General features: G+C 40.1%; 1 protein-coding gene across 1 annotated transcript; it reads left to right on the top strand.

Moving 5' to 3' along the window:
• Positions 1–4826: 4826 nt before the first annotated feature.
• On the top strand, positions 4827–15645 carry vsnl1b (visinin-like 1b). Its single transcript, XM_079631929.1, has 4 exons — positions 4827–5191; positions 8268–8434; positions 10195–10410; positions 14314–15645. Exons 2-4 carry the CDS (start codon positions 8273–8275, stop codon positions 14509–14511), a joined length of 576 nt encoding a protein of 191 aa, XP_079488055.1. The 5' UTR covers positions 4827–5191; positions 8268–8272; the 3' UTR covers positions 14512–15645.
• Positions 15646–15695: the final 50 nt, after the last annotated feature.

The raw sequence follows: 15695 nt of genomic DNA, 5'->3' as shown, positions 1-15695 counted from the left end.
ACCAGTCACTAGAATATTTGGAGTTGGAGAGGTTCATTTTTTTTTTTTACAGTGAACGGGGAGAACATATACACAGGGTAAATGAGGGAATTAATCAGGGACAAACAAGAACAGGTGCAGACAAGACAGATTTGAGACATTACGCCCCCCTCGGAAAGGCACGTCCTCACGCCATTATAACAAAGTTAAAAAAACAGAAAAAGGCGGAGGTTTCGGCGGAGGGTGTGGAGCTGAGGACGGACTGGACTCTGGGGGCGTCGGCCACGGGCACCATGGTGGCGCAGATGGGGGAGGAGCCAGGGTGGACTGTCCGCCCCCCAGACAGAGGGGGCGGACGTAACCCTGGGGCTGATCGGCGGAGGCGGACCCATGGTGAGAGGTGGAGGAACCAGTGGAGGAACCGGTGAAACAGAGCGGCTGATGGACCATGGCGACACTGTAGTCCCGGAAGACGGGAGCTGAGCCGCTGACCTGCAGGACTGAGGTGATGACGTGGGGATGGATGACCGGGGTAACAATGTGTCTGAGGGAGGCCGACTGGGAGGTTAGAGGAAGGGAGGAGTCCAGGGGTGCCGAAGGGGTTCAGCCCGAATCCTTGAAGTCCGTGGCTGTAGCTGGACGACGACCGCTGAAGGACGACCTGGAGTGGCGAACGAGCCCAGCGGAGCTTCTAGGCAGACAGACCGCAGAGGCGATGAAGGAGTGGTGGGTCGAGGTGAGGGCGACGGGCTGAAAGGACGAGGTGGTGGTGTGGGCCTGGAGGCCTGAGGTGTAGCCGAGCTGGTGGCAGGGAAGCCCGAGGTGCTGAGTATGAGCCACACTGAGGCCCCGTTTACACGATGGGAAAACGCAGATATTTCTCTGCGTTTTGGCCTGTCATTTACACGAAAACGCAGTTTTTATCCCAGAAAACGATTATTTCTAAAAACTCCGGCCAAAGTGGAGATTTCTGAAAACGCCGGTTATATTTTGTCGTGTCAACTGGGAGAAACGGGGTTTTAGGTTCTCTCTTGTCGATTCTGATTGGCTTGCATGGCTTTATCCTTCTCCATACACTGCCGCCCATAGGTTTGGCATAGTTATGATGGCGCTCGACGGCGTATTTATGCGGGTTGTGTGCACGATGTTATTATTGAAAACGGAGGGGGGGAAATATTCGTTTCTCTAAATACCCGGCTATGTGTAAATGTGGCCTGAGTGAGCGGCGGTGGCAGAGCCGAGGAGCTTGACAACACCAGTGGTGCCGACGGATCCAGAGGGCTGGCCGTGACCAGCGATGGAGACGGGGTAAGGAATGGCAGGGATACGGGCAGAAGATTTCCGGACGGGACCAGCGAAGAAGATGATGATGTGAGGTTGGGGACTGGACGGGAATTGGATCCGCGGACCACAGGTCGATCAGGTTACAGTCTGCTCCTGGATCTGCGATGGACCTCCTCGCTTAAATCAACTCCGGGGCTCTGAAGATCTCCAGCTCTAGCTCTGGCATTACCTCGGCGGGCGCCTCGGGCTCGTTGGCTGGAGAAGAGAGGCCGCCGTTCTGGACCATCCAGGCCAGGTACCCAAGATACAGCCAGCTCTCTGGGCGGAGGAGTAGTTGAAGCAGCGTGGGTGAGTCCATCACATTAAATTTGCTCATTATTGAGGGTTGGTTATTCTGTTACAGCTTGGCAGATAAGACAGACAGAAGAAGGTAACTTCCAACGGAAAATAGTTTTAATGAAACAAGCGGGTTTACATGAACGTAACAGCGTGTCCACAAGACATGCACACACAAACAACAACAGACAAGGGACTGAAATGTACGGGGAGAATATATACACACGGTAAACGAGGGAACTAACTAGACACAGGTGGATGAAGGTTAACTAATCAGGGACTAACAAGAACAGGTGCAGACAAGACAGAACAGAATTGTGACAATAATGAGTGAACCATGTGTTAATGATATTTTATGGTATATTTCCAATGTAATTCAAATGAAAGCACTGTGCTTTCTCCTGACTTCACTGTTTTCTTCACCAAACTTGATTCCTCTTGACTTCACTAAACCCAGATGAGTCATCGGATCCCGAGGATTATTCAGCACAGCCGTCAGATTCAGTGAACCCCAGTGATTCACTCAGGTCCTGTGGGTTTCACTCATGCAGACGTACCTGCAGCGAGAGAAGACCAGTCCCTTGCATCTCTGCTCAGAAAGCCCTGTTTTATCAGTGACGAGAATACAAGCAGAAATAGACAGAATACAGGGTTACATCAGGGGGGATGCAGATTTTTCCTTTTTTCTCCAAATGTTTTGCATCCTCAGGACGTCAGACCACCATTGAGCAGGATCAGTCCACGTGATCGGATGATGATGTTGTCTGGTTCATCAAAGAGGATCATTTCACAAGCTGGGCTCAAATGCTGGTGCTGGAAGCGTGTAAACTTTTAATGCATTAAAAAATATTTGACTTTTTCTCATGTGAATGAATCTGTTTTTCTCACAGGAGGCTGATAACAATGCTTTGCATTTGAGGAGTGATATAAACATAAAGGACTGAAACTGGGACTTGCCCTGCTACCACATTAAAAGATTAAAACAAATGTCATATTGCACATTTTATCTAAATTTGTTGATTCAATCATTTATATACAGGGTTCCTGAGTGAGGTATTCATTGATTCATATTATTACCTAGGAATGCATTACAGTCATGTTTAAAGGTTCACTACGTAACTTTTGGCCCTCTAGTGGTAAAAAAACAAAACTGCATGCATTTTGTGGAAGAATATTGTTTTGGTTGTGCTTCGGCTGTGTAACTGTGCGGATGAATATGACCCTTCACAACAACGCTTTACAATGAACTCTAGAGAGCTACATATGGCAATTTATCAGTTTAGTAAAATACATTACTCACCTGCTGAGTAAAAACGCCATCTCTGCATCACTGTTATAACAGCTCAAATCCCTCAGTTCTCACCATCTCCGAAAAAGCCAATTCAATGTTGATTCTTGTTTTATTACGAGCTCTGTCACAGTCTATTTTGCCAGCAGAGGCTTCTCTGTTCTGCGTTTTTCTACGATGGGTGATTCCCTGGAGGTTCAAGATTTAGCTGCTCCATTTCAACCTTTCTCACTCAGTGGCACTTCCACACCGCGTCAAAGTATGACGAGACACACACAGTTGAGTGATGTATGCCCGCATTTTCCAGCAAAAAATATCCAACCGGTTTAAAATATAACAACTTTTAATAGGCATAGTAAATCAGGGTAAGATAAAAAACACGTTGTGGAAGACGAATTGATGATGCATTGACTAAATTTCAGTATCAGACATCTTAAAGGCAAAGTTCACCAAAAATAAAAAGTGGACAGATGTGGTCACAATTCACACACCTAAACCAGCTGATCAAGTTTACTCCAGAAACTTGAGCTGTGTCTCATTTCGAAGATGCGTCCTCTGGAGGTAGCATTTGTCGGCCACATACGTCATAAAGGATTCCTAATTTCAGAACAGTAACCAATATAAAATTGACCGTTATTCTTAAGGAAGCATAAATTGTTGTCATTTCTTAATGACTTTGGAATGTAGTGGTCAGTTTCCTGAAATTATGCAGCCTTCGAAATGTGACCTCCGGAGGACGCAGCCTTCGAAATGAGACACAGCTTTGGTGAATGTGATTTCACCAAGTGCAACATGTTCCTGGATCAACATCTTTGTTGATCCTGGAACAACATTCCAATCTATCAATCAGATTTGAGGGACAAGTTTAGTTTATGTCAAGTTTAGGCTTACAAGCAAGTTTAGGTACTTCTATGTACATCACTGTTATTCACCATTTCCATCTGATTTTAGGGATAACTATGGGTAGGGTTAGATTTAGGGGGAGGGATGGGGTTAAGACTGTTTTTGTAGGAATGTGTCACCAAAATATGTTTATAGGAACATGTCTCGGCAAATATCAAGGTGACCTATAGAAGCTTCCAGGCAGGTGTGTTGAGGCAAGTTGAAAACTCTGTAGGACAGTGGCCCTCAGAACCAACTTTCGACATCTCTGATATAAAACATTAACATCATGACTTTCTGTAAATAAATACAAATAAAAATACGTTTGACTTGACTTACTTTTGTTGTTGACTGAAAACATGAGGTACCATTTCCAGTGAAATGTACTTGAAATGTTGAAGCCAATTAAAATTAATGTGAGCAAAATTATATACACAACAGTTTTCTAATTGCTTAATTAGCCAAGACTGAAAAAAGTAACAGACCATGTTTGCAAGTGATTAACCAATAAATATGACTTGATGTTTTTTTAAAACCACACATGAAGTATCTCTGGTGCATTAGCCTTATAGAAATCACTTAGTATCTTTGTATAAGCTAAAAGCCACGGTTTAGGTTTTCTAAATGTTTATTTATTTATTATTAGCTTTAAAAAAAAAACTATTTCTTAATGCAACTGCAATTTATGTTTCAAACACCATGTACAAAATATATAATATACTGTGTATGTTTGGGGTTTCTGATACTCCAGCTCTAAAACATAAATGCATTTACACATGCTGAGATTCTCTGATTGGACCTTATGCACCTGCCAGCTGTTTCCCTTGACCTTTTTTTTAAACTGAATTTACTACAAATTGAAACAACGCTATTGAATTCGCGCCTATGTAACAAAACATGAAAAGCCTACTATCTCTCTCTGGATTTTAACTAGGTCAGATGAGCATATTTAAAGAATATGGAAGTATATAAAAAGGTTGGCTTCAAAATACCTATTATTATTCCTACAGACAACGCACTGTGGTCTCTGAGAGCCCACATATAAAGAACATACAGCACACGGAGCCTTTCACAATAGGTAAAAGACCCTTGGCCAGTAGATACGCATGCATACGATGGTTAATAGAGTGTTTACTGACACGAGCCCCCCTAAGAGCAGGGTTGCAAGCATACAATTTGCGCAAACGCACGCGAGGAGCAGCAGTGGTGTGGTGGTGATGCTCGGTGCATGCCGCATGTCTTGCGTCGCATAGCGCACACACACAGACGGAAGCGGGCTCGTGTCAGCTGGAATCACCTTTACGCGTTATTTGGCGTCCAGTAAACGCGACGAATCCGAGGAATTTGGGTTCGACACACGCAAAAGCTGACGGGTTGCGAGCACCAGCACATTTCAATTAGCCTCTAACGCGTTACTTGAAGGTAAGAGGCGATGCATGCGTGTTTATGCAGCTGTGAGATATTTATGTGCGTCGCGGTCGTGTTTGTTTTATTTTCTGCTTTTGCCTTTTAATGCAGTTTAATGCAATGAAACGATCTAACAGGCGCCGGTGATGAATGAGTGAATGAATGAATGCCTGCATGTGACTGAATGAAAAGGTTCTCTCCCATGCATTATGGCCTGATTAAAACACTCTGCGCAGGTTACGGGTGTATTAAGCTTGAATTAAAAACTGTATATTTTATGTATTTAATGCCCTGACAGCCACTGTTACAAAAGCTTAGTGGTTACTTGTTACTCTCTGCTAATGGACAAACCTATGGTGTTGTGTAATGGATTTAAGAGATGCACTGATGTTTCTCAGCTTCACTTGAGAGATTTTTAATGCGATTTGAGCGCAGTGCAAAAAGGGACTGCGTCTTTTCTCTGCGGTCTGTCGGAGTGGTCCACGTTCACACTGGTGCAACATTAAAACACATTTGAATGATTCAAAACGGGATGCTATATGTTATTAGGTTATATGGTTATATGTAGGCTATATACAAATCCTGTTCTACTCATATTCTGTCACATCAAAAGGCTCGGGCGGACGAGATGTAGAATAAATGGCACGTTAACCAAACGCACAGATGGCGACACTGCGCTCTTCAACAGATCTTCGTCATTAAGACCTTTAATTCCTCCGTTTAGGATTATGGATCATTTTTCTGCATCGCTTCCCAGTGGTTTCCCTTCTCAAGGTCATTCGTTCAGCCATTGGTGCTTGAAAAAGCCCCAGTGATATTACATAAGAATGACTTATGATTGGGTCGTGGGTAATAATTCCCGACTCTCTTAATCAAAGCTGCATTCTTAGGAAATGTGTCCGAGGCTGCTCAGTTTTTCATGCTCAGTCGCTCGGCACATTTGATGCAGGAGAGGCTGCAAATACAGACAGACGCTCCACATGGAAATAAAAAGCTGCTCTCCAACCCCTCCCCGTTTGTAGCCTATTTTACCTGATGCCCATTTTTACACATACACTCTTGTGACTTTGATCTATTTCGAGAAACACAACACGGTCAGGCTGATTGCAATGATCGGATCTCACTTGACATCCTTGTGTTCATAATTTATATAACTTGTACATTGTGTACCATTATTTTGTGGAGCTAGTTGCAAATATACATTTGAATTCATATTTTAATTCGTTTACATTTACTATGCATGACATCATGTTCTTTTCCTTTGAAAAGAACCCCCTATATTGGGTAATGTTCGATCAATATGCATTTTATTAATGGTCAATGATAGAGCAGGCCAATTTAATTAAGATGTGCTCATGATTTAATGACAGTTCATGAGATGCATGAACATATTGGCTTCTTTCTTCTTTCTGTATGTACTATAATATATATATATATATTTAAATAATCCAGAAATGTTTTTGGAACTGACAGATTGTGGAATCACCACATCTGTTTATTGTTTATTGGCTGATGCAATTACTTAAATTTCATATTTCAAACCAATTTTTGACTGGCAGCTGGTAGATCTATCTATCTATCTATCTATCTATCTATCTATCTATCTATCTATCTATCTATCTATCTATCTATCTATCTATCTATCTATCTATCTATCTATCTATCTATCTATCTATCTGGTCAACAGTTCGGAAACTACTATTTTTAATGATTGTGAAAGAAGTCTCTTATGCTCATCAAGCCTGCATTTATTTGATCAAAAATACAGAATTTTTTTTAATATTGTGAAATATTATTACAATTTAAAATAATAATTTTAATATACATTAAGATATAATTTATTTCTGTGATGCAAAGCTGAATTTTCAGCATCATTACTCCAGTCTTCTGTGTCACATGATCCTTCAGAAATCATTCTAATATGCTGATTTATTATCAATGTTGGAAACAGTTGTGCTGCTTAATATTTTTTTGGGAACCTGTGATACTTTTTTCAGGATGCATTGATAAATAAAAAGTTAAGAATAACAGCATTTATTTAAAATACAAATCTTTTCTAAACATCACTTTATTACTAAAATTACTAACCCCAAATGTTTGACCATGTAGATATTTCTATTTTAAATAAATGCTAACTTTTTATTCATCAAAGAATCCTGAAAAAATTATCACATGTTCCAAAAAAATATTAAGTATTTTATAATATTATAATATTACTATAATATTAATATTAACTATTTCCAACATTGATTATAAATCAGCATATTAGAATGATTTCTGAAGGAATAAATTACATTTTTAAATATATTAAAATAGAATAATAACATTATTTTAAATTATAATAATATTTAAAAAATGTTCTGTATTTGTGATAGAATAAATGCAGGCTTAATGAGCATAAGAGACTTCTTTAAAAACAATATATATTTTAAATAAAGGTGTTTCCTGTAATTGGTTCCTGGCCTTACTATAGCTAATCATTTTTTTTTTTTCAAAATCGACATAGATATTGCCAAGATACTGGAAGTGTCTTTTTCAAAATATTCGGACAGCCTTTTCAATGCACACATTTTCTAATATTTTGAGTGATTTTTGGATAAATATTGATTAAAATAAGTGCTAACTTCATCAAATTTGTGCACACTGAGAAGATGGGTCTGGAAACAAATTACTAGTAAATTTCAGAAATAATTACAAAGAAACACATCGAATTAAAACGTGAAATACAAATACTGAAATAGTATTTTCTTGTACGATACTATACAAAAAAATAATGATGTATCAGCCTCTATAGATATCAATAGATTTATCAATGCAGGTTTTTGATGGCCAAATGCTGATATAATCATCATTGGCCTCTAACACATTCGATCAATTGCTAATCTAAAAATATTATTTTGTGACAGTTTACGTTGCTGCTCCATTGTGGGATCAGTGCCTATAGATAGATTACAGTTCAGACTCAAATTCACTATTCAGGAACAGAGCAGCTGTCAGAGATCCTGTATCCATTAACAATCTCTAATTAAAACACCACTATAGAACTACTTTAGAGAACTTTCTATCACCATATCATTTATTTCCTATGCAGTAATCATGGGAAAACAGAACAGCAAACTGACCCCTGAGGTGATGGAGGACCTTGTGAAGAACACAGAGTTTAATGAACATGAGCTCAAGCAATGGTACAAGGGCTTCCTGAAAGACTGTCCCAGCGGACGACTAAACCTGGATGAGTTCCAGCAGCTCTATGTTAAGGTGAGAGACCATCGGCATTTAGTCTAGCATTTCAACAAGTCAAACATCACTATTATTGGTGCTCATACTTATGACTCAAAGTGATAGTTCACCCAAAAATGAAAATTCTGTCATCGTTTACAAGCCCTCATGTTGTTCCAAACGTGTCTGAATGTCTTCTGTTCAACACAAAAGCAGTCTCTTTATAAAATGTTTTATGTGTCTATATAAAATGATAGATCAAGACATGAATGGTTCCTCAAATCAAAATTCATGTTTAAGAGAGGTGTGTTGGTTTTATCCAAAGGGATTGTGAGCTTGAGTTGATCGTAGAAACCATAGGAGACGACGGTAAATATGAAACAATACGAAATTCTACTTCTGAAAATAATATTGGATTTAAAGGTCAGGAAAAAGGAGAAAGCTAACAAAAAAGAGTGACTGTCATAGTATGTTTAACTGAAGACAGTAGAGTTAAGCACAAACTACCATCAAAGCTGCAGTCTGTGAAATTTTATTCATAGACCAACTGACATTGTGAGATGTGAGGACTCACATTCTACCCGTTGCGCGGTGGCCAGTTATTTTGTAATGAATTGCCATGGAATGGACCTGAAGCAAAGAACAGAACCTGCTGTGGCTGCTATAGAAAAATCAGACATGAAAATCAATAAACATTCACAAATCCCTCTTAAAGGAACAGTTCACTCACAAAATAAAACCGCAGTCATTATTCACGTCAATCCAAAGCTGCATGTGGACAGACGTTAAGCAGAACTTTTCATACAATGACAAGTCATAGTGACAGATCTACCAAGCTCCAAAAAGACAGAAAAGCACCATGAAGGTAGTTGAATGACATGTGGTATTAAGTATCCCTAGACATCTAAAGCCACATGAGAGCTTTGTGACTAAAATAAGTAAGTATTCACTAATACTCTTTGGGCCAGATATACTAACAGCATGTGCCAGAGCAAACCCTCTTCTGGTCAGGATTTACCAAAGACAAGCAGTGAAGACATTGCGCTGGAGAGGCGTGGACAGGGTTATTTTTGTGGCTGATCTTATTGCATATTCATTTGTGGGAGTTTCCCTTTCAGGTGCAAAATTTATGGGAGGAGAAGATTTAAAATCAATCATGCAAGGGGATTTACCAAGGTTTGCGCTAGTCAGTTTACTGGTATTTGAGGCATTATTTAACGCACAAAAAAGCATGTCTTAAACCAGACGCTAATTTGCGCTGCTGTTGGTAGATTGCGCTGGTCATAATATAAATGATCCGGCTGCGTCTGTGTTCTTTCATTTGCGCATCGTCAGTAGATCACATGCAGAACTTTACACTCCCATCTGCGCTTTTATGGAATTGCGCTCTCATACTAATCTACCTTGTTTAGTAAATCTGGCCCTTTGACTGCAGCAGAGAGGAAGATTTTTGGTGAATAACTAAACTAAATTGGACTCAATACAAAGCTATTACATGACTTCAGAAGACTTGGAATACAGCTCTTAATGTTGTGCCTTTTGGAGCTTGACAGCCAAAGTCACTATGAAATATAGAGATATACTGTCAAAAATATTCTCTTCATGCAGTTTTGGGTGAACTATTCTTTTAACATATCACAGCAATTTATTAGATACCCAGTCTGTCCAGATTCACTAGGTGGGGCTTTAAACTTTAAAATTAAATGAAAGATCATTTAATCAAAGACCATCATTATTAATTTAAGCAAAACATTGCCAAACCAATCAACAGACTAAAATCTTATTTTTTCCCCTTGCAGTTCTTTCCTTATGGGGACGCATCGAAGTTTGCGCAGCATGCATTCAGGACCTTTGATAAGAATAGTGACGGCACTATCGATTTCAGAGAGTTCATCTGCGCCCTGTCCATCACGTCACGGGGAAGCTTTGAGCAAAAGCTCAACTGGGCTTTCAACATGTATGACCTGGATGGAGATGGCAAGATCACTCGAGTGGAGATGCTGGAGATTATAGAGGTACCAAAATTGGTTTATTTGCATGAAACGAATGCCACTAGATGAACCTGTGTTCAGGTCAAAACACACCTGATGCACATTCTTTGTTCTTCATTTTCTAGAAGTAGAGTTAAAAAACGTCTCAGGTTACGACTGTAACCATGGTTACTTGAGAAGGGGAACAAGACACTGTGTCTTGGGTTGATGCTGAGGGGAACTCCATCAACGTGACCGGTGTCTGTAGCATGTGTGATAAACAAGCCAATTTTACTGGCCGACAGTGTTAATTTTGACAGCAAATTTTGATTTAGTTTTAGTCATAGTCTTTTGACTAAAATGCCATTTTAGTTTAGTCATATTTTAGTCATCTGAATTGTTTTAGTTTTAGTCTAGTTTTAGTCGACGAAATACAATAAGATTTTAGTCGACTAAATCTACAGTAGATTTAGTCGACTAAAATCAAATGGGTTTAGTTAAATTGTTATGCATTAATTTAATTTCTAAAAAAATTCCAAACCCATTATATATTCCCGTAGAAAACATCTATTAACCTGTTAATATAAATCATTTGTAAAGTTTGAACATGCAATACAGACACAGATTTAGCACTGTGACATAAAATAAAATCTTAAACTTCCCCTAAAGTAGAACAGTCTTTTTTTCTTCAATGAATGATTATGCAGTCTTTAACTTACATACATCATTCTTTATTCTTTCAAGCAAATATATATATATTTGTATTTATTAAATATAATTAATCCTTATTAAAGCTATTAAAGAGCAGTGAATGCTTTTCTCTTTTTATTTTGTTGTTTGATCAATATTAAGTGTACAGAATGCATTAGGTTTATTACGCACTGTCACTTTAAGACCGAGTGTGCAGATCCGATTGCATTGCTGATGCAGATCCGATATTCTCACAACTGTACGTTCTGTAAAGACATAACCGACTGTGTTTACGTGAATACTCTCCAAAACGGACATTTAGACACAATGTTGTGTGTATTTGTCCATTCAGTCGCGAAAGAGAGCTCAATTCAGTCCTTGCGCATAGCGCGCTGTATTGTCTATGTGCAGGGCTGCACGCTTCGGGTTGTGTGTGTGTGTTCGCACAGAAAAACATACAGAATAAAGCTCTCTTTCACGTCGTCACTCTTATTCAGATCTATCCATATGTCTGCTCTTCTCTTTCTCCCAGACGTTTATATTTTTGAACGATTTATGAGACATGCATCAAGCGCATGCCAATTCATGAGCCGCCGGGTAGATCATTTCAAATGTGCGCATCTACCACAAACGCAAATCAGTTCTGACTCGAAAACAGTGCACATGTAATACAAGTCATCAACTCTTTTGTCTGAAGGAGATGCGCAGGTAGGCCTAAGACATGGCAACGAGACACAGTGTCTCGTTCCCCTTCTCAGGGAATCATGGTTACAGTCATAACCTGAGACATTCCCTTTTGAAGTGGATCTTCAACAGTGCATCTTGGATTGACGCAATGGGGAACACATACCCACAACAACATGCTAAAGGAATGCTTGTCTTAAGTTGTGAATATGCAAAAGCATAATGGGCATAGCATAAGTTGACTCTACGGATTACTTAGACGGAATCACTATCTTCAAATAATAGAAAAATACTCAAGCTTCTATGCTCTTATAACAAGGGAAGTCCTGGCCTTTACAAACTTCCTCCCTCCCTAGCGGGCAGTCGTCAGGAATAAATGGCTCAGATATGTCAGCTTCTTTGCCTTGACACAGTCCTTAGGGAGTATCCGCTAAAGGAAGAATATTTTCAAATACAACCTTGGATATTACCACTAATTCCAGGGGGAATGCAATGGAAATTTTCATCCAAAGGGATGCAAAAATGAGAGTGGCAAAATATAGTTGCCAAAGATTATTGTCATCAAACTCAACCCCTAGGGAAACCACAGGGGAGCTTTCTGCTCTATTTAAATGCTCTGGAACAATTAGGGTACTTTTCCAGGATCCATAAAAGACTTTCACTTGAGTGCAAAATAACAAGAAGTAATGGTCTTTATCAGGCAAACTACCTTGTCAGGTTCTTTGAACCTGGGTCATACTAGAGAGGCCTATAAAACACCCATCCGAAAGAGAGCATACATCCCTTCTTCAAGACCCAACAGTAGTTAGGAAGGGAGGTAAACGAAATAGAAGGAATCTATACTGCCTTACATAACTCCGTTCACCCTGCATCAACCCTAAAGGGGTATCCCAAGCAACCATTTATAATGGAGCGTACAATTTTACTTTAGAACCTAACATACGGGAGAATATAGTTACATAGAACATAGGAGAATATAGTCTAACCCTGAAAAAAATACTTCAGGATATTATAGTGGACCAAGAGAGATGCCAGAGACAATAAACCGGTGCCCACAACTACAGATCAATGCCACTCTCACCTTGGGGGGCCATGAATGATAATGTAGAGTCTGAATAACAAGGTCCTTTACATTCTATCAATCTGACCCTGGACAGAGGGCCCAGAAGAGGATGCTGAACCCCAGCAGTACTCTAGACCAGAAAATATAGCGTAACAACTTTTTTGCAACTCACACTTTTAGCGTTAGTCCATGCTCTGTGGTTTAGGTCCATGAAGGCAGACCCCAGCCTCAGCATAAGCAATCTTCAAGCAGCACTGCTGAGTGGAATTCATGGTGTGGGGGCCACCACAGGCCTGTCTTGCTACATTATATGCGCACGGTGGTAAGCAGAGGAGATGTTCTACTCTGCCCACCTGTGACCCCACGATCGCTACGCTGCTTTATCCGAAACGGGGCACAAACTGCGGCTCATTACAGTGAGTGCATTTAGCCTTGAGAGACAAACACACTCGTTCCATTGGCAAGGCAGGAGCCTTCAAAGAGGATGCAGCACCAGGAGAGAGATATCTCGCAAACAACTCTTCAATTGGGGCATACTCGCATATTTCACATGCCACATTAATCATTCAGGTCAGAAGCGGCCAGAGTGGCTTCCTGAACTGACATGAAAGCAACAGAGCCGACAGTAGAAGCCCAAAAAGGGAAATACTTCTTGTAAGACTCCTCCCATGGTTCGCCTACAATCCCCGCGATCTATCTCGCCCTGCCGCCTTGGCCAAGCAAGGTGTAGACGCTCGACTCTCATCTGTTAAGAGAGAGTCAAGCGTGGGTAGACACAATGAATGCATTTAACTCCCTCTAGAGCCAAACACTAACACAAACACTAAATTCTTATCAATCTATTGAGAATTAAGCGAGACCAGAGCCTCTTACAGTGAATGCATAACTGAGTGCCTCCGAAAACGCTTGTGTAAACGCTGGATTCCTATCCCTCGGGAGAGAATCAAACAGGAACAGAGATTCTTACCGTGAGTGCGTCATAATGAGCACATCCAGTTTCCACCAACAGTGTTTATTTTACACACCCATACAAACAAGCGGCTCCTGAAGACAAAAAAGCTGATGAAGTGTATTACAGGCACCCTCTAATACTCACGGGCGCTCCGTTATTAATGTCATGGACTGTCGTTTGTCACATGTGCTTCAGACATTTGTTAATCATCTAACCCATGTGCTTCAGACAGTTGTTACTCATCTATCCATTAGATGTCACATGTGCTTCTGACGTGTTCCCTATAGCGTCAATCCAAGACACAGTGTTGAAGTTCCACTTCGAAACCTTGCTGAATTTTTGTGAAGTTAATTATGAGAAGGTACACCACCATCTTGCTCTGACAAAAGTGACTTGAAAGCACCAGACGTCATAAACACGACCTAATATGTTTGGTGATGCCAGTAGCACAGAAATCACACACTTCAGCTTTATAAGAATGATGCTCTGATGTGTGTATCGGAATCTTAAAGCCTTCTCATGCCATTAAACCTGAGTCTTTTCTCCCCTCTGTGTGAAGGCTATTTATAAAATGGTGGGAACCGTGATAATGATGAAGATGAACGAGGACGGTCTGACACCAGAGCAAAGAGTGGATCGGATCTTTAGCAAGATGGATAAAAACAACGACGACCAGATCTCACTAGATGAGTTCAAAGAAGCTGCCAAGAGCGACCCATCCATCGTACTGCTCTTGCAGTGCGACATGCAGAAGTGAGGCTGCGCATGCTAGCATGCTCCGGACTGAACGAGTTATCCGTTTCCACTCTCATTTCCACAAGAGTAACATGTTTGGACTACTTTTAAATGAACTTTCTTCTTGTGATTGAACAACTAGTATGCATGAGAATGTTAAATGCTAAAGAGTTTAGAGTATATCCGTTTAATTTCCAACATGCAACAATGTGAGATGTTTAAATCAGACAAGTCCAGTTGTTTTCACGCATTCATCGTCAGTGAAGTGCTCCGCCGTATTTCATTTCTAGCTGCAATACTTCCTATCACACACACACTACGTTTACTGCTGTATTTCACGCAGTAATTTGGGTTACCGAAATCGAAATGTGTCACACTAAATGTTACGATGAAATCAGTGTTGAACATCAATACTCGAAATTAAGGAGGGTGGAGAGGTTTATGCAGCCCTCCTTCCAAACGTGCTTGTACTTGAGAATATAAATGTAAGTTATTTGCATGCATGTCCTAAGTGTAAAACCTACTCTCTCTTCATTTTGGCAACCTTGACAAATAATACAAGGGAGGCCTTATATAAACGATAGTGTCAATAACAATACTAATGTGTGAGATTTACATTTGTTACTCATCTATCCATTAGATGTCCTCCTTTGGGTGCATGTTTCCTCTTAAAAGATTTACCATCTGTGTTGTAAAAGCTTTCAGTAAGACACCCGTTCCAGCCCCGCCTCCATCTTTGTTGAAATTTTGCATTATTTGCATCTGCCATTGGCTTCTGCTGGTTTCACCATATTTTGCACTGACACAAGGATAACCAGTATAAAACAAACGCTTCTTTTTCAAACATTAAACGACTACTAACATCGTTCTTATTGCGCTATGCTCTTTTTTTACTTTGCGCGGTATCATTGTCACATGCATGAATGGTTGCCTGTGAAATTGTTTTCAGTAATAATACAGAATGGGCAATATAACATTTTAAGTGAATTTTCCCTGGAGGGCGTTTAGTAATAGATCCACTTCCCCTAGTATTACAACAAAACCGTATCCAGAATGGGTTTGGTACACATTTAATCTTAGTGTGCTGCATTTATGTTGGACCGTTTTTTTTTTGTAAAACAATATTTCTACTCAAGTTCTCAACATTTCAAAAAATGATTTTTAGCTTCACAGTACCCTCTTTAATTTACTCTAAAAATTTTGTAT

Source organism: Phoxinus phoxinus (assembly GCF_949152265.1).
Source record: "Phoxinus phoxinus genome assembly, chromosome: 13".
NCBI lineage: Eukaryota > Metazoa > Chordata > Actinopteri > Cypriniformes > Leuciscidae > Phoxinus > Phoxinus phoxinus.
This window is presented reverse-complemented; position numbering and strand designations above follow the sequence as displayed.

Bases quoted from the DNA above. Each gene is read 5' to 3' on its own strand.
- vsnl1b (XM_079631929.1), top strand. From the start codon at position 8,273: ATGGGAAAACAGAACAGCAAACTGACCCCTGAGGTGATGGAGGACCTT. The intron at 8,435-10,194 runs GTGAGAGACCAT...TTCCCCTTGCAG, and splicing joins TCCAGCAGCTCTATGTTAAG to TTCTTTCCTTATGGGGACGC. The intron at 10,411-14,313 runs GTACCAAAATTG...CTCTGTGTGAAG, and splicing joins AGATGCTGGAGATTATAGAG to GCTATTTATAAAATGGTGGG.